The sequence below is a fragment of the Tetrao urogallus genome, assembly GCF_951394365.1.
Source record: "Tetrao urogallus genome assembly, chromosome: 12".
In the NCBI taxonomy this organism is placed as follows: domain Eukaryota; kingdom Metazoa; phylum Chordata; class Aves; order Galliformes; family Phasianidae; genus Tetrao; species Tetrao urogallus.
This window is the reverse complement of record NC_136825.1, coordinates 3,018,964-3,043,616: the sequence shown is the minus strand read 5'-3', so window position 1 is coordinate 3,043,616 and position 24,653 is coordinate 3,018,964. Positions and strand designations below refer to the sequence as shown.

At 41.5% G+C, this 24,653-nt stretch overlaps 1 protein-coding gene across 1 annotated transcript in view; it reads left to right on the top strand.

Annotated features, from left to right (window-relative positions):
• The window catches only part of USP10 (ubiquitin specific peptidase 10), a gene marked incomplete at both ends in the record, with an annotated part of 43,604 nt that extends 29,066 nt beyond the window's left edge, over window positions 1-14,538 (top strand). Inside the window, 8 exons of the mRNA XM_079541652.1 lie at window positions 11-66; window positions 1,473-1,576; window positions 2,276-2,375; window positions 3,372-3,552; window positions 7,486-7,651; window positions 10,778-10,922; window positions 11,897-11,962; window positions 14,351-14,538. Coding sequence (XP_079397778.1) covers window positions 11-66; window positions 1,473-1,576; window positions 2,276-2,375; window positions 3,372-3,552; window positions 7,486-7,651; window positions 10,778-10,922; window positions 11,897-11,962; window positions 14,351-14,538 — 1,006 coding nt within the window. The remainder of the gene's footprint in view (window positions 1-10; window positions 67-1,472; window positions 1,577-2,275; window positions 2,376-3,371; window positions 3,553-7,485; window positions 7,652-10,777; window positions 10,923-11,896; window positions 11,963-14,350) is intronic.
• Window positions 14,539-24,653: the final 10,115 nt, after the last annotated feature.

The window sequence follows — 24,653 nt, the reverse complement described above, 5'->3', positions numbered from 1 at the left end:
TCTGTTTCAGTGTTCGTTTAATGAATGAGTTCACTAATATGCCTGTACCTCCTAAAGCAAAACAAGGTGAGTGGGAGGAGGGGGGAAAAAAAAAGGTCTTAAAAGCACAATTGGAAAGTTTTGGGGTAGGGATCCATGCTGTGTGGTGTACTTCAGACCTTAAATGCTGATGCTTGATCCCCCTTGTGGGTCTTCAGCCCTTCAGGTTTTCTTGCTATCTTTCAGTTTACATTTAGTTTCCTGCCAGTGGCTTGTTTTTCTTTATTGGTGCTTTGTATAAAGAAATCATGTGTGTTAGGCCTAGCGTTTGGTATACCCAGGGTGCAAGCACAGTAAGAATAGGGCTTTATTTAAGGGTTTGTTTGATTGTTAGCCTGTCTTCTGAGAACATATCCTTCCTAACAAAATTGTTTGGTATTCACTGTGTTTATTCCATTTCCTTCTTCATGCATTTCCAGCTGTTTTGTTTAACAGCTTGCTCAATTGTGTTTTCTTAACTGTTCAACACTCACATGACTTCAGAAGAAGGAAGGACCAGAGTAAATCTCTTCAGCAGTTAGGGAATGCCTGCAGACAATGGCTTTTAATTCTTCTGCATCCTATGTGTGTACTATAGCAATATGAAAACTTTGAAAGTATATCATTCTTGATAACATATGTTTAAGGCCAGTGACAGTTAAATAGTGAGGAATAGAGTATTTTTCAATGTAAGTACATTCTTAGAAGTTTCATTCTTTTGTCTCTAAACCAAATCTGTTACATTGCAAACTTATAGAAATAAAAATCAGTTTCAGGAATGTGTTTATGTAACATTATAAGAAAATGCCATGAGGACTTGGTTGCTCCAGTGATTTCCAAACAGTTCAGACATTTCTGTGGTTTGTTGTTTTAAAGTTTTGTTTCTGTAAAACAAATCTTACTGTCTTATGCAACTTACTTTACTTCTAGGTCATTTTAATTGTGTTTTAGTGTTCAAGTATTTTTTCTGATGCGTTTTATTGCCATTAGGTTGAACTTTTATGTCAAACAGGTCATAGTGTTTCTTGGTTGGGTTTTTTTTGTCGTTTTTTTTCTTCTTGCAGGAAGGAAAAGTGAGCCATTAAATTATAAACACTTTAAAGCAAAAGAACTGAATAGAAAAAACATGCATAGAAGGAGAACTGTTTTGTGTGTGTGTGTGATGTTATAGATACTCTTGTGATCTTCATAGTGTTGAATATAAAAAGAGAGTTTTGAGTTTTCCAGACCATGAGTAAGTCAGTGCAGAATGCTGCTTTCTGAAAAGTGTTGTGGATAGGAGTTGTGTCTTAAGGATCCTGAACTTGAGTTACTTGGCTGAAACTGTAATAAAACTGTTTATAAAAGATGATTTTGGGTTCCAAAATCTGTGATGTTTATTTCACACATCACTAGCAGAATGTAGTAAAGCTTCTATATGCTGCCACTTATATGTACTTCTCTTTATCTTGCAGCTTTAGGTGATAAAATTGTGAGGGACATCCGACCAGGAGCTGCCTTTGAACCTACGTATATCTATAGGCTTCTGACGGTTATCAAGTCAAGTCTGTCAGAGAAGGTGTGGCTTCAAAATCTTTGACTTCTGTAGTTGCATCACAAGACAGTTGCTATTGTTAGAACAATGTAAAAGCCATACATCAGTTTCTGTGCCAAAGTATCTCTAAAATGAACCAGTTGGCAGTTCATTGTAATCATACTGGACTACCACGGGTCGTACATTGTATGAAGGTGTTTATCAGATAAGTTTCACAGTTTGGTGTATCAGAATCGTAAGAAAAGGGGAACAGGGCAACCTCTATTTTTGTAGAGGAGATAACATTGCTTCTTATTTTAGCAATGTGCAGTTGTTTGTTTCTGCTTGGCTTTCAGCATGGGGTGGTTGGAGGTCTGCTAAGACACTGCTTAAAGTTTAGTTTCAATTTGGATGACAGATAATGACCCAAAATGTCTTTTAGTTTCGGCTTGATTGCAGCTGTTGGTGTTAATTCCAAAGGAAGTTGCACAAATATGAACTTGCTTACATTTATTATTTATTGTCCTGGTAGGTTACTAACTCATGTTGGGTTTTTTTTGAAGTAGGAATGAACAGATATTATAGTAAAACTTAAATGTTCTTTGTTCTTTCATATAAGCTACTTAGGTTACAGTGTTTTAAGCTTGCAAAATTAATAGGGAAGCCAGGAGTTGAATGCCTCATCTGCTTTTACATTATATGGCATTTTCATGCTTTCAATTACTGAAGAAACATTTTATTCAGGGCAGGCAAGAGGATGCTGAAGAATATTTGGGATTTATTCTCAATGGACTACATGAAGAAATGCTGACCCTAAAGAAACTTCTCTCTCCACACAATGAAAGTTAGTTTTCTTTGTTGCAAATTTTATTTCATTCAAGTATTTGTCTGTAAAAATGTTTCCGCTGTTTTTATGTTAATTATGTAACACAGAAAAGTTTTTAGGTTGGATGTTAAGGTAGGGATGGAATGCTGTATTTTCAAGGATTCATTTTGATATAAAAATTGTTCACGGGGGATTTGGCTCTCTCCATGGTAGATTTGAAAATAGAAACCCGTTTTGCCACTGTTGAAGAAGATCTCTTTTTGGAAGTAGAGACTCTAAACTAATGGCTGATTCAACACAGCATAGTAAATGATTTCAAAAGTCTTACTGACAAAGAGGGAGAAAAGTTTTCTTTGAAGTAAGTGTTGGATTTGTATGTAGTCTAAAACACCATTTTATTTTCCAGAGGCTTTATGTTTGAGTCCCCGTTTAAAAATGAAACAAAACACAGCCTTAGACAAGTGCAGAGTTCAGGTCACCAGTTACCAATTTCTCTTCAGCAGGGTAGAAATTTTTAATGATATAAAATGATCATTCAATATTTTGTTCTCTGGCTGTGTGCTAAACCTTCTTTAGCCTCCTGACTTTGGCACTTGAAAAGATAATATTTGCTAAGCCTTGGGTTCTCTGTAAAATATCTGTGCAGAAAAGGAGTTGTATTTAATAATGCCATAATTATGCTTCCAGAGTAACACTTCACTTTCTATTTTTCTACTCCATAAACTTATAACTAAAAATATATGAAGCTTTATTAGAAAACTGCATCTGTTTACATACAGTCATTAGTGAGCTGCATTCTGTTGATGCTTGGATATGCCCAGATGTGAGAGGGCCAGGAATATATTCATTCTCATTTATGTTTTCAAATCTATGGCCTATGAAATCTGGGTAATCTCTGAAAACGTTTTATCTTCTGAAAATAATTAATATATATTTTCCTTTTAAGTTCTGTATCGGTTTGCATGTTTTATTTGAAAAGAAAATAAACACAAAACTATTTTTCTTCACTTTAAGAACTCTCTGTTTCCAATGGCCCTGAGGTTCAGGCTGTTCACGAGGAAGAGGAGCAAGATGAGCAAGGAGAAGGCAGTGAGGATGAATGGGAGCAAGTGGGACCTCGCAACAAATCCTCAGTCACTCGACAGGCTGACTTTGTTCAGACTCCAATAACTGATATTTTTGGTGGTCACATAAGGTAGTACTCTTATTAAAAAGCTGTTGAGACTGTAGCTTGCTTTGCCTTTGCAGATAATTTCTTCCTCTGCTTTTCTTGCTCTGTTTTTCACAATGGATGAAAACAATTTCTTTAGGCTTGAAAGATGAACATTTCTACTGTGAAGCATTTGTTAGCAAGTGAATCAAAGATTGGGATAATTAGAATAATTAAAAAAAAAAAATTGATTCAAAAGATTCTTTGAATTACTGTAGAGTCTGAATCAGTTTAGTGAACAAAACTCCTGAATTGTTTATTGAGGTGGAGTTTGAAATGTGTGCTTTGTATGTTGATATTAACGTTTAAAGAGTTCCAAAAAATTGTGCACCAATTCTTGTGACCACACTCCATGGATAGTGAGATTAGCTGAGGGTTGAACCCCATCCGGAAAAGAATTTAAATAATAAGAAATAGTTAACCTGTGGTTGTTTAAGCACATGTGCTTCCCAGAAGAACAGAAGTTACGTATAGTAGTTAATAAATAAAACCTTCAAGGCCAGAGAAGTTTGGAAAAATGTAAATCGCTACAAGATGGTACAGGAATGAAAAGAATGTGGGCCATTGCTTACCTTCAGGTCTGTTTCCAGAGGAAGGCAGAAAGTAGATAGTGAAAGAGTACTTTTTGAAAGGCATGCCTCATTACTTGCTTGGAGAAATGTATAATTTAATACGAAAGCAATGTAAACACATAACTAAAAGCATATTCCAAAACAAAAATGCTAGACTTGAAGAATTATTTTTAAATTGGAGGCAGACGCTTAATTGCTGGTGTTTGACTCCCTGTGTTGCCAGATATTCAGTTGAGAGGTGTGAATAATGTGGGCTCATACCTTCTGACTATGAAACGCACTGAAATTTTTCCTTAGGGATTTGAGTCAGACAGCTGGCAAATAAAATGATATTTTCCGTAAAAAATTGGCAGGCAACCATTTTATGTATTGCAATTCCACATTGATGGTATCTTCATGCACCCAAGGTATTGTTAACACTCATGGTATTTTTTTTTATCACGATTGGAATCTTCGTCTATGTATGATTCCATTAAACTCGGAAGATGTAGAGAATGCTGTCTTCTGTAGAAATCCAGAACAAATAATGTGAAGGTAATACTGAAAAAGGCAAAAACTTGCAATGAGCAGCAGAACCACACGGTCCACTGCAACATCTGTTGTCTGCTTCCACCACACCCATTTTATTTAGCCTCCAAACTAGGTCACACCATTTGCGGCAGAAGCAGTATCTCCTGCTGTGATGCTGGAAAGCTTCCTCTGCTGAGGCTGAGGGTGGAGATAGGAAGGGTTGAATGCAGAAATGTTGGTAGAAATCTACCAAATGAAAGCATCAGAAATTGGAAGGAACGAAATGGAAAAAGCCTGGAATGGAAAATGTGTGGATTGGCACCTTCTGCCTGGGTGACTTTAAGCACTCTTTGGGTCTTCGTTTGACCGTTTGATGCCTATCAGGGTGTAATGGTTTAAAGAATTTATTGTTTATAGCAGCGTGAGGTGTAAGTGTGATGCACAGTTCTGTCAGGATCTGATTTGTTAGTATGCACAGTCCTTTTTGCTTTTTCAGCTTGTGTGAATTTGAAGTATGTTATACAAACTAGTTCACAAACCAGTTAGAGGCCTGCTAAATATTTCCATAAGTAGTACTTGTAAAAGAAAAAACATATATAGTAGGAGAGCAGTGCCTGTTTTCATTAAAAAAAAAATTATATATATATCCTGAAACAATACTGCTGACTGCAGAGCTCTTGCAGTATGTGAGATTGACAGCAATGTATTTTCCTGTGACTAATAGAAATTTCTAATTATTCTACTAAGTAATTGATCATAGAATGGCCAGGGTTAAAAAGGAGCACAATGCTCATCCAGTTCCAACCCCCTGCTATGAGCAGGGTCACCAACCAGCAGAGCTGGCTGCCCAGAGCCGCATCCAGCCTGGCCTTGAATGCCTGCAGGGATGGGGCATCCACAATGGAAAACCAAAGTCCAATAAAGATTTTGCTGTCAAATCCATTTCTGTATAACATTTTTGAGGAAACTGCCATTTCAGTCCTGGTAACTAAAAAGAAAAAAGAGCTTTTCCTTAGTATTGTCTTTTCAGAATATCATCCGTATTAGTAATTGAATCTTTAATACATGGATTTGGTAGCAGTTTTCTAGTGATCATTGCACTAAATAATGGTTAGCTTAAAAAGGAGCTGGGGAACGTATCCAAAAGCAGCAGGACTTACACAGTGCAGGGTTTGTTTATTGAAGCACTGCTCTTGCCATGTTGAAGGTTTTGTCCTTAAATATAGCCAAGGAGGAAGCGTTAAGTGAAATAAACATGGTGCTGTTTTTCATATGCTGCCTTTCCTCTGAAGGATATGCATTTGCCAGTCTAAAGATGCATCGACTGTGTGTTGCTGCTTTGGGGTTTGGCCTGAATTGCAGGGGCTCTTTGGATAGGAGTTGGCAGTAATCACACCTGTATGTTAGCATTTCATACATGATTGAGAGAAATTTCAGCGTGCCTACAGGAATATGGCTGTGTTAATTATCTTACTGCTTTCAAGCTTTGTGAGGCACTATCATTAAGAATAAGCTTAAGAATATAATAAGCAATTTATTTCTTCAGCTGTGTAAAATCACATTTTTTAACAGCTGGGACTTTTCAGTGCAAAGTACTGCTTTCAAAAGAAAATAAATTCTTGAGTCATGCTTGATAGTTTTCAGGGAAAACAGGAAGAGTGCACTTAGTGCAGTGATGTGGTTGAAGAGTGAGCTATCTCACTGCACAAAACAATCTTCACCAAGCCACCCTGCTGAAAGGCTGCAGCTGAGTGCCCTACAAAAAATTATCTCATGCCCTGTGTTGTTAACATGGTTTTTCCAAGAGTCTCCCATTTCTGTACAGAGGAGTGCGTGGACAAAGTCTGGACATGGAAAATGTCGGAAGGAGAAGGAAGTGTTGATCCTCAACAGAGGATAGTTTGTATTTCATGTGGCAAGATCTAGCCAAACAATTCAAAGTGACTATGAAACTGGACACAGTCAAGTGACTGAAATAATCATGTGTTTTAATTGCACAATCTGGTTTTGGTTGTAATTTTTTACAACAAAACATAAATTGGAGATGGATCAGTACTTTGCATTTCTGATCATGTGTTCATAAAGCATGATTTCAGTAATTTGCTGTGAGCTGAGATGATTTTAAAGTCTCCCTGCAATAAGAGCTGGCTTTCTTAACATACTTGCCAGAAGTATCTGTTTCATAGAGCAGAGGTGTTTTTTGTGCTTAGCAGTAGAGAAGCAAAAGATGGAGACCTGGGTAGGAATGCAGTTAGGTATAGTTTCAACTTGATTTTAAAGCTTTGTTTTTACAGTTTTTACAAAATGTATATATGTAAACTGTTCCCAATTTTTGAGACTTCTTAAAATAAATCAACTTTAACTGTGCTGTGAAATACATAATTGTTGTTTGTTGTTTTTTTTTTTTCAGTTCAGAATAAAAAGTTAGAACCTTCTGAAAGCTCAGGTGGAATTCAGTAAAGTTGATTGTAATATGTTTTAATGTGTCCCAAGTTGAAGGCTTTTAAAGGCATGGCCAAAAACTTCTTTGCTTGAAGCTTTAAGTGACTGATGCTTATCCAGAATTGTTTAAATCCTTGCATAAATAAAATAATTAAAATATAATTCCATGCAGTGTGCTCTAAGGAGTTATGAAACTAATTATAAATGCATTAAAGCAGATTCAAGCTGCTGAATCAAGTGGATGCTAGCTATTGAAGCTAGTATTTGTATGTTTTGTTCAGGTTTAACTGTCAACTGAGTTAGCAAGGTGGACAGTGATTTCTTCTTACTTGAAGATTCTGTACTGTTGAAAAATACTTTCCTTTTTTACATTCAGTTTTTTCTCTCTCCATAGATCTGTTGTTTACCAGCAGAGTTCTAAAGAATCTGCAACGCTGCAACCCTTCTTCACCCTGCAACTGGACATCCAGTCTGACAAGATACGCACCGTCCAGGATGCATTGGAAAGTCTGGTGGCAAGAGAGTCTGTCCAGGGTTATACCACAAAAACCAAGCAAGAGGTGTGTTCTGTTGACCCCTTTTTACAGTCAAATATTAAAACAACTTCTTTCAAGGGTTTTTACTCAGCTCTTGGTTTACAAATAGCTTCTTGAACTCTTGCTCCTCGTGTTAATAAAAAAGATGCTAACCTTTTTGGTGTCTTGCAGCAGTAAAACATAATGCGTCTGCATACATACAGTGAAAGGCATTCAAGGAAGAGAACCAACTCTGAACAAAACTCTGCCTGTGAATTACGTTTTCTGAAGATTTTACTTGAGTATATTATTAATTTAACAGAGTAAACTGTGATAATAATATGTACTATTATAAGTAAAATGCCTTCAGCTAATCTTAACATACTGATTCCTGGGGATTGCCAGGAATCTTACTAAAATGAGCAGCTCTTCAGAGCATTGCTTGAAAGCACGCTGTAGCCTTGGAAGAAGAATCTTGCAGCAGTTCTGCACTCCTGTGCATCTCTGCTGATGGCTTATTATATTTTACAAACAATGTAATATAGAAAAGTAATAATTACAATAGAGAAATACTACATGGGAAGAAAAACATACTTCTGGCATATACCTTGAGAACTTGCAATGCAGGTTAATAAATCAAACATCACCCATATGAGCTGTTGTCTTGCTGCTTAGAGCATATAGTAGTAAAAAAAATCATCTGCGGTGTGCGTGGATTTTAGAGGCTGCATAGAAATGCAGGCATTCACTGTGTCTTTCAGACTTTTTTCTAAAGAAGTTAAGTCAGAAGAGCAGTTCTTATGTTACAAATTGTAGTGAAAACAGTGAGTGCATTGAAAATTACTATCTGCATAGTCTTGAAAGCCAAAATATGTTGTGAAGAAGCATTTCATCTTCATTTTCCATATGGGGAACTCAGAAAGTGTTGACAAAGCTAAAAAACAAACGAACAACCTATTATTTTATTACTCTTTTTGTTCTGATTTTTTCTTGTCAAGTTGTGGGCATAAGCCATAGTGTCAGCAAGAATAATCTTCCAAATGTGTGAATGAGTTCTTAGCTTATTTTTTTAATCATAAGAATTTTGTGTTAATATAAGGAGGAAATCATCAGTTTCTCCTGCAGTGTTTGGAAATAAATAGGTGTCTTATATAAGTGTTTCCTTAGGTGTTTAAAGAGGAATGACATTCTCTTGCTCTGTATGCCATTCTGATTCTTTCTGGTCTTGCAGGTCAGTTCGTCTTGAACATTTCAACAGCAAATATATATAAAAACTTAATTTTTAACTTGAAGTGACTTTTTTCTTATTTGCAGACCTGTTCATATTTTGTAACAGCAGTGAAGACTTGAGTAAGAAGCTAGCCTTTTCTCGTTTACTTTTCCTTCTTACCTTCCACAAACTCCTTTGAAGGAGTCTTCACTCCTTCACATTCTCTGCAGTTCTCAGACTGCTTCTTGAGGCTTACACAAATATTTTCTCAGGAATGACTCAGTGTTCACTAAACAAACGTTTGAAGCACTTTTTGCTGGTGATGTTTCTACCAGAAATCAGGTCTCCTGGTGGTCAGGGTAACAGGATGTGTTGGGTCCTCAGCTGCTGCTCCTCAGCCTGGCACCAGAGCACAGTGCTGCTGTGATCTGCAGTATAAGCTGAGATTCTAGGTGAGGCACAGCTGAAGTGCAGGCACACATTCCCAAACACCAGCTCTGACTGAGAGAGGAGAACAGCAGCTGCTTAAACCACTGCACTGGTATTCTTCTGTATCTTCCTGTCTTGGTTGGGCTTGGACCTGTGAAGTATTTGGGGTTGGTTGGTTTGTTCTGCACAAAGTTGAATCAAATTTTGGATTTGAGAAGCCTCAATTCCAGGAAAATCTTCAAATAGTGATAAGTTTCTGAATCAAGAATATTTTCTCTCTGTATAAAGCCTCTCCAGATTTGCTCCATAAAAACAGCAGCTGTTCCATGCTAGAACGCATGGAATATGCAAACTCTCCTAAGTTCATAGGAGAATTGTGTGCACTTCTTGTCACATCTTCTCTTTCAGAGTCTGCCTTAGAGCTTCTTTTTCTGCGTGTTATTCCTGGAAGATGGATGGGTGGGTGCCAGCAGGCACTTATTGAGTGGAAAAGAACAGGGCCCTGTTTGGCCTGCTGGTTTAAAAAAAAACAACAAAAAGCACAAAAAAACCCCTCTCTTAAGACTCAGAGAAGCTGCCACTGTTGCCAGTGGTTAGATGTTTTTTGGATGCAGAAAGGCATATTTTGAACCCTTAAGATGTAGGTGAAATTTTACAGTTTGTAGAGACTATTTCTGTTTGAAATGTTAAATTATTTCTTGTAAAAAGTATCAGCTCAAATCCCTGAGGAAATGATGCACCCTGCAAAACCTGCTTGCTTCAGTATCCTGAAGTTTTAGTATGCAAGCTTAGAAGAGTGATAGTTTTTCCTGGTGATTTTCTATTCCACTCTCTGTAGTAGAATTGGGTCCTCTGTTGGAGAGGAGTATGCTGATGATTTACCATAAAAAGGATGCAGGTGCTTTTTTCTGAATCTGGAAACTTAGAAAAGCCCGAAGCAGTTACTTGGAGAATTTTTTTATTTTTTTATTTTTTACTTCAGAATTTCTAGGAAGGGGAAGCATTTTTGTTCTGCAGTTCTGAGCCCAGTTTTACATTTCCAGGCAGTGACTTTTTGGGTTACTGGGTTGTAACTATTAAAAAAAAAAAAAAAAGTCAATATTTAATAAATAAATAATGTGTAACTCATAGTTTTCTCTCTGTATTTTCTTCAGGATCTTTACAGAATGTGGTGTATCTTAAAAAAATAAAATAAAAAAAAAATAAAAAAATCATTCATTACTGAAACCTTCCCTAACTCCTGACCATGGTGATGCTTGTTTTTAGATAGCTTATTTAACAGCTCACTTTGTTTTTCAAGGCAATTCTTGAATATCAGAGATCTCATTGATTTTAAATGATTTTTAAACAGTTACATCACTGGTCTCTTACTGTCATGTGTCATAAACTGGCTTCTAAACTATCTTGTGCTATACAGACTTCTTTCTTTGTGCAAGTGTACTTAAAGTCAACTATTTCTTCCTCTTTTAGAACAGTATTTTTGAGCAGTCAGCAGAAATCATATTTAATTCATCTTTGTTCTGTATTTTTAGGTGGAGATCAGTCGAAGAGTGACACTAGAAGAACTCCCCCCTGTCCTTGTTTTACACCTCAAGAGGTTTGTGTATGAGAAGACTGGCGGATGTCAGAAGCTTATCAAGAACATTGAGTATCCTGTTGATCTGGAAATTAGTAAAGGTAAAGATGTCTTTAACAGAAGTTTCCTCTGTTTTGGGAAAGGATAACGTTAACTCCTTAGTGTCTTTCAGTTCTCTTCTTTACTTCCAGCTTTGTGCACAAGATTTCTTTCTCCATGGAGGGTATTGCCACCTAGAAATGTAGTAATTTTGCTGAATATCTTTTGTGCTTTTTTTTCCTCTCCATAAAAAGAATATATTTAGCTATCTGAGTTTCAATCTTGACAAATCTCATGTCGCCTGTATATTGGTTTGGGCCACTGCTGTGCAAAGAACATTATGATGAAAGATCTTACAACCTTTGTCACATCCTAGACATTGAGTTGGCCAAGTGAGAGCTTCCTGCAGACCTAAGGAGTAAGGATGTAGGCTGGTGAGAACAAATACTGGGCAAGACCACTGAATAAAGGACGTGTCCATTCTTAGGGCTGTTGCCAAACTACTCTATGTATTTTTATGTCAGATTTCACTTGGAAGCGGCAAATCATTGTAACAAACAGTGCCTGGTGAAAGGAGATAGACATTTTATGGAAGATAGAGCCTGAAAGCAGGCTAGTGATGGATAAAGGTCTGTCTTGATATCTTAAGAGCTGCTGGTTTTATGAAGGGTGATAACTTGTGTATATCCAGCATCTGAAGTCTGCAGTGTTAAATGCATTTTCTTTTCATCTGGCAACCAGATCAAGAAAAAAGAAAATTAATGATTACTTACATATCAAGCAAGACATATACTTTGTCATTTTGCTTACTATCTAATATTAAAATGTCTTAAAGAATGAATATTTGTAGATTCTGCCATCACTGACAACAGCAGTTGCACCATAACTTGGGACCTGAAATTGACTGTTATGTACGTTTTAGATGAGCTTTCTGTTTATACTAATGTAGATTTCTGTTAGAAATAATTGATCTCTCTTGAAACTGAATTTCTGAATTTGCTAACCGTTGCCTTTGTGACTCTTTTTCCTCCTCCAGAGCTACTATCTCCTGGTGTGAAAAGTAAAATTTTTAAAGGCCAAAGAACCTACCGGCTCTTTGCAGGTATTTTATCTATGTGCCTCTTGTCCCTGTATTGCAAATACAAACTGTACATGTAGAGTTCTAGATTACATAATATTTTCGTATAAATTATAATTTCTTATAAATTACAAAATTATTTTTAAACTGAAATAATTTATGGGTGTCAGATTCTCTTATTTAGTGATTTTTTTTTTTTGTGTGTGTGTGTGTGTGTGTGTGTGTATGCACATGTACCCGTGTAATGTTGTATCTGTATTTACATGCTGACTATTCCAGCTTGAAACTCAAACAAAAGTTCTCTTGCAGATCCACCCTGAAAAACAGCAGCAGCTGAAATACAGCTGCAGTATAACTATGCCTAAAACATAGCCCAAGTTTTCAGAATAATGTTTCATCTGTGTATTGAAATTGTTGTTTGAATGCTGGCATCGTGTCCCGTTGAGCCCTCAGGATGAGTTGCTGGCAGTCTGTGAGCAGCATGCTGTGGGTGGAGAAGTTTAGCTTGGAGGAGATGATGATATTTGTGTAAGGAAATGATGTTTTTAAGTCTGCAACGTATGTGAAATACCTTAAATTGGTAGTTAGGGTTGGAAGCTCACGTAAGTATGCAGGGGCAGGATTTTCATACTGAACAAAGCGGTCTCTGGCAGTAATGAATTTCCTGGGGTTTAACACTCCTCCACAGTTTACGATTTGCACCTGCTTCTTTGTTGACACAGGAGAACATAATAAACTGGAGATTCCAGAGATTTTAACTTCTGTGTCACCAAATCTGTGCCAGTAATGGTGGCCTTATGTGACTTGGTGATTTGGATCCACTTTTGTGACCGCTGAGTTTACAGAAGGAAAAAAATGCACCTGGCTCTCAGAACTGTTTTGGGCAGTTTCATTTTATTTTATTGGAAGTTATTTTCATGGGGCAGATTTGGAGACCGTGTTTAAAATGACTTCAAGAAGTTTGTTTGCACTCTAATTATTTCTAACTCCCCCTATGGAAAAATACAGTAGAGTTTTCTGGCAGCTGAGGAGTTCTCATCCACAGACACTGAGCTTACATGATCTGAACAAATAAGTTTCAGGTATTGTGAACTATCCAGTGATTAAAATAAATTTTAGAACATGAATAATTCCAGATTTATTTTGTAAATTTCTAAAAACTTTGTCTCTTTGATATTACTGTAAAATGTTTGGTTTTGTACAAGTGAAGAAAACTTTGGGATAGGTTTGAAGTGTCTTTTAGGACAGGAAGACTGGGTCTGTTGAAGTTTGAAACTGTTTTGTAAATGCATGCTTTTGCTGATAGAATATGGCAGTGCTTTCTGTGTGGGCTTGTTAAGTGTGTGGTATGGGCACATGCTCTGAGAAAGAATTAGATGCAATTTCTTCCATGCATCCTTAGATTTACGTATGTAGAAAGCCTCTTCCATTTGGGGGCACTGTCCATGCATAATGCTGAATGCTCAGTGTTAGAATTGGGGTTTGGTTTTTGGAAGGACTGCTGAGCCTTCTGTTCTGAAAACATTTTGGATGTGGAGGTAATCGAGGAGAGAAGACAGTTTGGTGCTGTTTTGGGAGCAGCAGCAGTTGTGTTCCATTCAAAATTTGAAGCAGATGACTGAGAACTAATAAATGGGGAATTTATAGATTGGTGCTTCAACAGAACCTGTTTTCAGAATAAAATTCTAGTTAAGAACAGAATGAAAGAATGATCGTGGGTGGACTAATTGGCTTTACAATCGCCATGATTTGAACAGTGCCCTGTTCTGCTGTGTAGCTTTAATGCCCTCTGGTTTTTATTTTCAACTATTTTGCTGGCATATAAAAATGCTCTACAATTGTTTGCCTTATGGACTGTGCTTTAGTCTTTGTTTATGGGCTTTCTTAGACTATAATCTATAGTCTTTCTAGTTTTCTTTATAGACTGTTCTGTAGATTGTTTTTAATAAGTTGCTTAATGCATTATGGCGCTTTTCATTCTTAATTTACTTCAGTGTCCTTCAGAATCATTAGATTCGGTATGGTGGAGAGGCGTTACGTAGTACTGCCTGGTTGAATCATGAGTATGTTATGAAGAAAGCAGAATGCGACTTTAATTCATGCTTCTGTGTGGCAGTGGGTATTCATAGAATCATAGAACGGCCTGGGTTGCAAAGGAGCACAGTGCTCATCCAGCTCCAACCCCCTGCTGTGTGCAGGTCACCAACCAGCAGCCAGGCTGCCCAGAGCCACATCCAGCCTGGCCTTGAATGCCTGCAGGGCTGGGGCATCCACAGCCTCCTTGGGCAGCCCGTTCCAGTGCCTCACCACTCTCTGTGTGGAAAAACTCCCCCTAATACCCAACCTAAACTCCCCTGTCTCAGATTAAAACCATTCCACGTCGCGTACGATCACAAATATCTCTTTTCACAGTTGTTTATCATCACGGAAACAGCGCAACTGGTGGCCATTACACTACGGACGTCTTCCAAATTGGGCTCAACGGCTGGTTACGCATCGATGACCAGGCAGTGAAGGTGATCAACCAGTACCAGGTGGTGAAGCCGTCTGCAGAACGCACAGCCTACCTCCTGTACTACCGCCGAGTTGACCTGCTGTGAAACTTCTCCCTCTATGCTGTGTGTGCAAGATACCTGCTTTGTAGAACGCCAACTATCACTAACTTTTTTTCCTTCTCCTCTGTAAATGCTCTTTTGAGTGAATCTCTTTTTTTTTCTTTTTTTTTTTTTTTTTTTCCCTTGCAACTATGGGATAGAGTGAAAAAGGAGGCTACCGTGGGTTTGTGCACAACGTAGTTTGTGTTGACTTTGACTTTTGCAAAGTGGAGTCGCTGGGTTGAAAGACTTGAGTCTCGTGAATGACAAAAATTAAAAAAAAAATTAAAAAAAAAAAAAATTAAAAAAAAATTAAAAAAAAAAATCTGAATTAATGCTGAATCCTAAGATGATAAACAGGGGATTTGCATTTGATTCCCACTTTCTAATTGCGTAGTAGAAGAAAACGCTGCACCAGCAACAGAACTTGTAGATTTCTGTGAAAATGTTTTATCTTTACTTAATTAAAATAAAAAAAAATAAATAAAAATAATAAAAACAAACAAAAATAAAAAAGTGCTCTCTGCTCCCCCAATAGTTTTTGATAAGTGGTAAAACATGAGCCAATGTGTATGAGATGGAGATGGTCCTGCGTGCTTCAAAAATGGACAAGCGTACAAAATGCAGAGTTGCTGGTTCCTAATAGGAAGACACATTTTAATAATTGTGTGATGAGAAACTGCTTAAGTACACATTGCAGATCAAATATTTGGAGTTAAGATGTTAGTCTATATAGATGGGTGATTGTAACTTTATTGCTATTATGAAATTTCAAACTGCATTTATGCTTCTGTGTACATGAAATTTAAGAAAAAAAAATGGGCAAAATAATTAAGATTGATATTTCTTTAAGTCTGCTTTGTTTAATTTTGCTGTCTGCTCTCCTATAATGTTGAGTTCCTAATTGTACACAGTTTAGTGATATCTAGAAGTATAAAGTTGTCGCCCATCAATAAAAGTCACAAAGTTGGTTTAAGGTGTGTGTTTGTGTGGGTTTTGTTTTTCCTCTGGTGTAAATTCTAGCCTTGAGCTCCTAAACATTGCCTTGTGGCTCTTTTTACAGGGCACAGGTGATGTTGCTGCAATGAAGTGCAGGTGCTTTTTGTCTTTAACAGCTCCTTGGAACTTCAGGAGTTCCATTTGTTGGCATCCAGATGTAACCAACCTCGGGGAGGAGAGGCTGCAGCCCATGGGGAGTGAATCCTCCCTGTGTCCTACATGAAGGGCTGACTGGATGCCAGCCTGAATGGTTCCATGTAAAGTGATGTAAGGTTTTTCAAGAGAAAGGAAGCAGCTCTGTAAGTGCCTTAGGTTGCAACACTTGTCTGTTGACATGGGCTTCCCCTTTGCGTTTTCTCCCAAACAAAGCAAGAATTAGTCACCTTGCAAAAGACAGGAAGCTTATTCATGGCTGCTTCCTGAAAGAGTAAAGTGATGGTGAGTCCTGGGTGCATTTAAAATGCAGGGCTGTGCTGTTACATGTGTAGCTCCTGCAGCAAGAACCAATGAGCTGTTGGGGCAGGGCAAGCCCAGCTGGCCTGTACAGGACTTTTCTATGCTGTTCTCTTGTAGGGACGACTGGTGCTGCTCAGTTGTACTGCAGAACTTCTATCTTTGTGCTGCCAGAAGATGGAGGCCATTGATCTGGTGTTCACCTGCATCTCCAGCAGGTTGTGAAATGGGCATTTCTGGTAACATAGACTTGTGCACCTCTTAGCATTGCAACAACTGCTTCAGAGACACAACAGCAGCAGCTTTGTGCAACAATTGGTCTTGCAGTGCCATGGCACCATGAAAAATGAGGGTTTCACACATCCTTCCAGCAGAAGGGGCAGGTGGTTGCTAGTTGGTAGAGTGTCCTTGCAACAAAGGGTGATTTTGACCAGTGTCACCCAAAGCTTTTGAGCTTGTGGGTCCAAATGCTGGATGCCCTGTAGCTTTTCTGTTCAGAAAAGACCCACATAGGCCTGTTTTCTAAGTTTGGAGCCAATATAAAGGAACTGGAGCTCCCCTTAGGTGTTAAATAAATAAATGGAATTGGAAAATATGGAAGGAACAGAGAATGCTGGAAAAAAAAAAAAACAACAAAAAGCCTGCCTAAGTGCAGTTTGCTCTCTCTGTGCATTTGGTTGTTACAGGCAGGTTGCAGGTGTTGTTAATTACGCGTGAGTAATGGCCAAGTGTAAAGGCAAGCATTGAAATCCTTGGTAAGGAATGGAGGTTGCTCAGATGGTATTAATTGTTGTGATTTTCGGTAAGGATATTACGAATGCACTTATTCTGCAGTGGATTACTCAAAAGGGGAAAAAGCAGTACGAGCCACGGGGCAAGTGTGATCAACACACACCACCACAGTTTCTTTTCCTTATTAAATCCTTCCTGACTTTGCAGCCCTCTAATTATTCGCTCTGTCTGCAGTTATGTAAAAGAAGGAAAATCACCCCAAACTCCCCCAAAATGAAAATCTCATTGGCTGAGATGCTGTTAGAAAAATCTCAGAGCACGAATCAGGGATGGCTTGATGGGCTGGGGTGAGAAAGGCTTCCGATACCTGGAGCTTTTTGGGGGCGGGAGAACTTGTGCTTTTCATTTTTTCACTTACCTGAGAGATTTTAGCTTTTAATAATGAAAGCAATTGTGTTTCTTTTTCACTCATTGCCAAGCAGATCCCTTCCAATAGGGCTCTCCTGTGTGTATATGTATGCAGACCACTGCAGAGGGCAGTGGTGGCACACCCAGATGGTTCCATGTGTGGATGACTCCGTGCATCTGACCGTAGCTCCTGTGGCATGCTGTGAGTGTTCTCAGGGTGTTCAGGGGTTCCTGTGTTACAATCCTTGGCTTTTATGGCCCCAGGGATGCGTGGAGAGCTTTAGCAAATGCACAGAGTGGGCTTGGTGGTTGTGGTTGCAATTCAACTATTCTGGGGTAGGATCTCTGAAGGTGAGAGTTTGGTTCATGCTTCTGAGCTGGTTTGGGCTGAAGAACTTTAGTGGTTGCTTCCTTTCGAAAGGAGAAAAAAGGGGGAAAATGGAAATGAAAAGAGGGGAGTACGGGGGATAAATGGGAAAGAGAAGGAGGAAAAGTGGAGGGGGGAAAGGAGAAAAAAAAATGAGAAAAGGACCCCCCCAAAAAAGGAAAGTATAGGGAAGAAAAGGAGAGAAAAGGAGGGCAAACGGGTAACAAAAGAAAGAGAAAAGGGGGGGGGGGGGGGATGGAAGGGAAAGAAAGCTGGCCCCCCACATTCAGCAATCAACTTTTTGTGGCTTTTCTGCTTGTTTCTTCGTCTTGCTGACTGATGTTTTTGTTTGACCATTGGCTGTGTAGCACAGGGTTTGAAGATTCAAGTCTCGAGATGTTTTCTCTTATCACTGCTTTGCTCCAGCTGTGTTATCTCACTGCACCCTTCAGTGCTGGAGCCAGATGTTGCAGGTCAGTGCCATGGCTTTGAGTCTATTCCCCATTCTTCGCTTTGCTGCAGTCCTGGTATTGCTGAGCTCGTGTTGGAATAAGAAATAAAGGGGGATTTAGGTTGAAAACCAAGACGTGCTGTCTGCGTGTTCAATTAGGGGTGAATAGTGAAATCTGTGTTTTTCCCTACTCATTGGATATTGCATTAAAAGCATCTTCTCCTAATATATACTTATGTACAGCCTGCTTTATGTGGCTTTTACCACACATGAAACCGAGACGTTATAATCAAGGCCGTAATAATGCTGAGTGACTGAAAGTAACTTCTGATTGTTTTGGCTTTGGTTGAATGTAGGACCCGAAAGTGCTGACTTGTAACAAAATGGGATGAATGAAAGCCTCATGTAGAGCTGTGCTCATACCTGAATGCTGCTGGGCATGGGGAGACTGCATGGGTGTATGGTAGAAAATACCCCAAACACCAAATATTTGCATGGCAGCGGGGCTGATGGAAAATTACATAGGATGGGTGAGAACTGTGAAGGCCTCAAATTGGGTTGGGAGAGGTTCGTGTTGGATATTAGGAATGATTTCTTAGCCTGGAAGAGCGGTGATGCAGTGGTACAGCTGCCCAGGGAGCAATGGAGTCACTGTCCGTGCACGTGGGGATGTGGCACTGAGGGACGTGGGCATGGTGGGGTGTGTTGGTGATAGCAAAGGTCTTTTCCAGCCTTCATGATTGTATGAATAATTTCCGATAGGAACGTTTGTGGAGATGACAAAAAACCGCATTCCTGAGAGAGCTGGAAATTGTGTTGCTGCTATGTGAGAGGTTAAATGAGCAACTCAACTTTCTGGCAAGCACAGTGAGAAGCACCTCCAGAGGCCGTGAGTCAGCACTGCTGGAGCAGCAAGAGAGCAGCAGGAGGATGCAGAGATGTCAAAGCAAAGCCCTGTTTTGTCCTTAGAACAGCCCGCAGTTGGGACAGCATCTCAACCTTATGGGAGAGAGCTGCCCAAATGGCACCGAATCGCCTGTTGGGATTGATGGAGCGTGCTGTCAGTTTGTAATTTGTGCTGAAATACTCTCAGTAAATACGTTTGTGAGAGCAAGCAGCAGGGGTCTGGTGTTGTACTGAGTGGGGACACTGGGATGTGTGTGAGCGATACGGTACTGACATGGTGAGTGGGCATGGTGGGGTGAGATTGGTGATCTCAGAGACCCTTTCCATCAGTGATTCTATGACCCAGCAGCACTGGGCGTAAAAAGCCTCGACCCAGTGCTGAAGATCCCCAAGCAATGAGAATCTGCTGCTGCTTCTGCAGAAGTTCTTGGGACGACAGTGCATGAGATGAAATCAACAGCGGTGGCGTGGATGTGGCTCCATTTTGGGGGGCGTTCTGCTTTGCTCATGTGATAATGAGCAGCTTTGATAAACAATTGTGCTTAGTGGCAGAATCTTGGAAGCCCGTAAACTGTACATCAGATTGGCTGCTGTTTTGCATAAAGAAATAATTTGTTGTTTAGAAGAATGGGAGGACTCTCTATCCCCAAGAACCATGCAGGAAGGACTGGGTGCTGTCGTGGTAGCATCCCACCCCACTCTGCTGCACGGAGTGCTGTGATGCACTCGTGTAATTACTCAGGGTACCACTTTGCTTTTCCTGTTTGTCTGATTAAAACAAAAAAAGAAGAAGAAAAGAATAAGATCTTTTGCTCAGTCATTTCCTTTCTCAGAGTATAAAACCACGTTTCAACAGTGCATGTGGGCTGACACCGCAGGGAAGGATCGTGCTGGGAGGCTGCACTGGGCTCTTGGGGTGTCCTGCAGCAGAGGTGAGCTTGCACCATGCTTTGCTTGCTCCTGCTGTTCCTGCTGACAGCTGCATTTGTGTGCAAGGAACGTCAGTGCTGGGTGAGCTCTGGAAACGGACCTCAGGGGGACAGAAATCTGCCTTTGCTCAGCGGATGCCCAATTGGGGAAGACAAGGAGTGATGCTGCCTGGCTGAGGCATGGCTGGGCTTTTCCCATGGAGTGCTGGGAATTGCTGAGCCAGCAGCCGAGAGGACGAAGCTGGCTTCTGTCCCATGCAAAAAAAAAAAAAAAACCCTAATTTGGGTGTTGTTTTTTTTTTTCCCCCAAGCTCATCACCACTGAATACCCGTGGCAGAGAGCAGGGCTGGGCAGCAGCTCTGCCTGCAAGCTGCTTGAAGGGAGAATGAGTGTAACCCCGCTTATATGGGGCTGCTGCCTCCTCCTCCTCTTTTTGCTGGGTGTTGTGTTACAGCCTTTGGGAGGACGGTCCTAATTTTCCTCGCCCCAATGAGTGTCTTCCAACAGCGGTGCGATGCAAAGCGACACTCCTCTACTCCTGCCTCCTTTTTTTTCTATTTTTTTTTCCCCTTCTGTTTTACAGGCCGATTGCCAAACGGGATGATCCGGAGTTGTGTCCTCTTTGCCTGGAGAGCATAAATACCACTGGGGAGCTCTGCGAGACCGCAGTTGGTGCTCGCTGCTGAGCCGAGACCTCGCGTCCCCACACCTCCCTGGGCTCCCTGCATCCTTCCCCCCTCCTCGCTGAAATATTGCAGCTATATAATTTATTTCCCAGCAGCAAGCTTGGAGGAGCGACTGCTTCCTGAGAAGTGCTCGGCAAGGTGAGTTTGCATGCATCTGAATTGTGGTTTGGGGTGAGTGTTTGGATGCAAGGAGGGTCTCTATGCAGTCGAATTGGCACAGTGTGAGTAACTTCTCCATCAAGCCATCTGAGTGTATGATTTGCAAAGGGTGATGAAGGACTGATGTGCGTTTATCTCTAATGAATGGGAAGGGTTCGTGTGGAGGGGAAACTGACCAACATAAGGGATGATGAATTAATTGGCTGCCCATAGGCACATCCATTCTGTTCCAGGGAGCTGGAGTTGGTGTGGCTCTGAAGTCCCATCTAGAAGGAATTTCACGGTGTTGTCACATGGTGTGTCTGTTTCTAGTGGGTTTTTCATGTGGTTTTGCATAGAATCTCAGCCACTTGGGCTGCATGGGAGTGGACTGCAGTGGCAGAGCCAGATGTTTCCATGTGGCCTTGAGGATGCTGAATCCAAGGATCTTGTCATCCCCCTCTTCTTTTGAAGCTGGGGTCGTTCTGTAAAGCATTAAATGTGTGCATCTCAGTTCCTGCATGAAGTGCATTAGGAGTTGGATTTATGGGTCCCTTCCAACCCAGGTTATTCTATGATTCCATTGTGGCTTCCTCACTTGAATTTTTTGTACAGGGATCAGTTTGACCCCAGGCAGATCCCCCACTGCTTTGCTGCTTTTGGTGCTAGCCCGTGTGTTTCACTGCAGCATCAGCCTGTCCCACACATCACTCCCAGCTCTCGGGATGCTTTGACTGCATGTGTTTCCCATATGGAGGATCAGAACCCACTTGTGTGCTCCCCAGGAGGCAGCTGAAGATCAATAGCTGTGTGAGGGTGAGGCAAGGACGTAATGAAAGGCAGAAGGCAGCACTCCTGCCAGCCCCCAGCTCCTCTGTTCCCTGTGACATGCAGCTCCAGCTCTGAGCTGGGGAAATAGCTTTCTATAAATACTCTTTTCCAAAGTCCAGTGCTGCTTTTTCACTTCCTCGGAGCCCAGCAGAAGCTCCTGCTGTCCCAGCTCGGATTTGCCTTGCAAAGTATTTGGGAGCTGCTTTCTGCCGACTCACCCATTTCTGAGCACTCCCAGATGTGTCCCTGGCACCAGCATCAGGAGCCTGGTGCAGTTAAAGGGAAGCATAACACTGCTCCTAAAACCTTGAAAATAACAGCAGAGCCTCGCTCAGCTGACTGTCAGCTGAACATTCTCCCCGAAAAATGTCAAATCTCATCCCAAAGGCAAAATATGCTTTTCATCTTCCTTAATGAGGAGTTCCTAGTGCAGACTGGAGGCTTTGCCCAGCACTGGGCTGGCTGAGCTCTGACACATGGCCCAGTGTTTGGTTGCACCTGGGCATGAGGCTGTCGGAGTGGGGAGGGGGGTGTGAGCAGATGGATGTCTGAACTCAATGAAATGTGAGCATCTCTCTGCTGCTTTCAGTTAACCTTTGGCACTGCAGCTCTTTCAGGTTGGATATTAGGAAAAATTTCTTTTCCAAACGAGTGGTTGGGCATTGGCACGGGCTGCCCAGGGTGTGGTGGAGTCACAGGCTCGGGGGTGTTTCAGAACTGTGGAGATGTGGCACTGAGGGACTTGGTCAGTGGGCATGGGGGGGTGGGTTGGGATTGGACTTAGGGATCTTAGGGGTCTTTTCAAACCTTCATTATTCCATGATTCTCTTTGCTCCCATCTCCTCACCCTCCCCTTGGATGTTCCCTGCTCCTCACCTGCAGCCAAAGCACGGGAATTGTCTTGAACACCCAACCTGAATAAGGCTGCTCAAATGACCCATTTTTGGGAAGGTGCAAAGCAAGATACAGGGAAGAACATCACCAGGAATAATGCACTGTTTGTTGCAAAGCTCCGGTCAAACCCAGCCATGTTGGCTCGGTCCTGGGGCTCTGCGATGGAGCAGCAGCTGGCTTTCCAGGCTGCCCTTTCTGTAAGTTCAGTGTTTGCCTTAGATGGGTGGTGGGTACGGGCTCCTGTTTAGCTGAGGGCACCCGGCCAAATGAAGGGGTACAGCAGCAGCATATGTTGGCTGTCTGTTCCCTCCTGCTCTACCTACAGGGCAGGCTGCAGGGAAAATCGCCGGTGCTAAATGGCTGCATTGTAAACGGTGGTGGCAGAGCATCTATTTTTAAACTCTTAGGGAAGTGCCTCAGAGTAGGAGCTGTTGCTGGGATTTGGGTCAGACAGTCTAGCAAAGCGACGGCTCTGCTGCACCGCTGTTAGAAAGTCGGGGGAAGGCAGCACTCAAGGCTGGGACAGGAATGAGTTTAAAGCTGGGGTTGCCCCCAGGCCACCAAACGTCCCAGTCTTTAGATGTGCCTGGGGACAAGGAGCATGTGTTGGGCTTGCTCTGCAGGAAACGGCAATCAGCTGTTACCTAAACTTAGTAAATATATTCCTATGTTGTTCTACCACGGCAAGGGCTTAATGCTCTGCCTGAAGGCAGGCTGATAGAAGCTGGTTTTCATTCTGCCTTATTACAGTCAAAAGCCATGAACAGAGACTTCTGCTCTTCTGTGAAGATGTCCTGCATATTTTCAGGTCTTCTGGATGGCTGTAGATTTTCTCCACCTGAGCAAAGCTGCTCTGCTTTGTGGATGCTGTTGGTTGTGGGGAGGAGGGGATTTGGGACTGTGTTCAGCCCCGTGTCACTGGGTTGAAGCTTTTCTGATAGATCCCGATGATCTGGGTACACTCTCAGCATCTTTGTAATGGCGTTATCAAAACCAAATCCTGACGTAAAGGCAGAGATAAGGAAGCTTTCTTCCAAACTTTAGCCTGAAGGAGAGGGATGCTGTGCTCACACACAGTCTGCATGGGTACTTATTGCCTCTTGTGGACAATAAGGTTTGGATATTTGGAAAAATTTATTCTCAGAGCAGTGAGGATCGGCACAGACTGCCCAGGGAAGTGGTGCACCATCATCCCTGGAGGTGTTCAGTGTGGAGATGTGGCACTAAGAGACATGGTTAGTGGGCATGGTGGGGATGGGTTGGGGTTGGATTACATGATCTTAGAGATCTTTTCCAGACCAATGATTTCATGATTCTAACTCTGTTCTGGAGGCTCTTAGATCCCCTCCTAAAGAGGCCACAGAGCCATACAGCAGCCCATGCTCTCCTCCCTGAATTGCCTGCAATCTGAATAAAGCCAGCCGAGCTGCGCAAGCTTCATTGGACAGAATGTGGGGAAGGGAGGGAGAGGAAGGGAGGAATTATTGGGAAATGGCAGGTGGAGCCTCACAGATCCAACATCTTGCCAGAAAGTGAATGGGAATAAAACACAGCCATCAAACTGAGCAGGTCAGCCCTAGGAACGCCTAATCTGCTTGGGAGATGATGGGTGCTCCGTCTGCTTTTCACCACACCACAGCTCACCCTCTGGCCATGCTCCCACCTGCTGTAATGCACCACGGCAGCGTCAGCGAGCACCCCAGTGCGTCATTTGTCAGCAGGAACTGTGAGCATTCGGAGTTACGATGACATTTCACATAAACAGCCGCTTGCTCGAGGTCTGGCAGCTGCTCGGCTGCAGTCTATTGGCAGAGCAGGGCCTTCAAATAGCTCCTGCTGCTCTCTGACCTCGGCGATCCGCCTCCCTGGGAATTATACTTTCCCTTGTATTCAGATCTGTTCTCCTCTTTTACAACTGCTCTCGGGGGAAATAGCTTCAAACATCTCCTTTTTGCGTCTGCAGAGGGTCACAGATGGGCTTTGCTGGGTGCTCCCCAATGCTTTTTGTGGATGAGCGCCCAGCACCGTGCCTGAGTGCTTCCCAAGCAATGCTCCCAACCCAACACCACTGGGGAAAGAAACTTGAATTCCCATCACCCACGTTGGTGCTCTGTTCCACTGGTCCTTGAAGAGAATGATAACACTTACGCATCTTTTTAAAGCAAAAATCTGTGTTGTGTGGCTTCTTCAGTGGGGATCATACCAAGAGCCTCTGTTCACGCTGCCTGTTTCTCCCCCACGTCCAGATCCGTGCTGAGCCACTGGAGACCCTGAAAGGAAACTCTTCTGCTGCCTTCATTCTAATTCTGCCCGCTGTAGAAGAGCC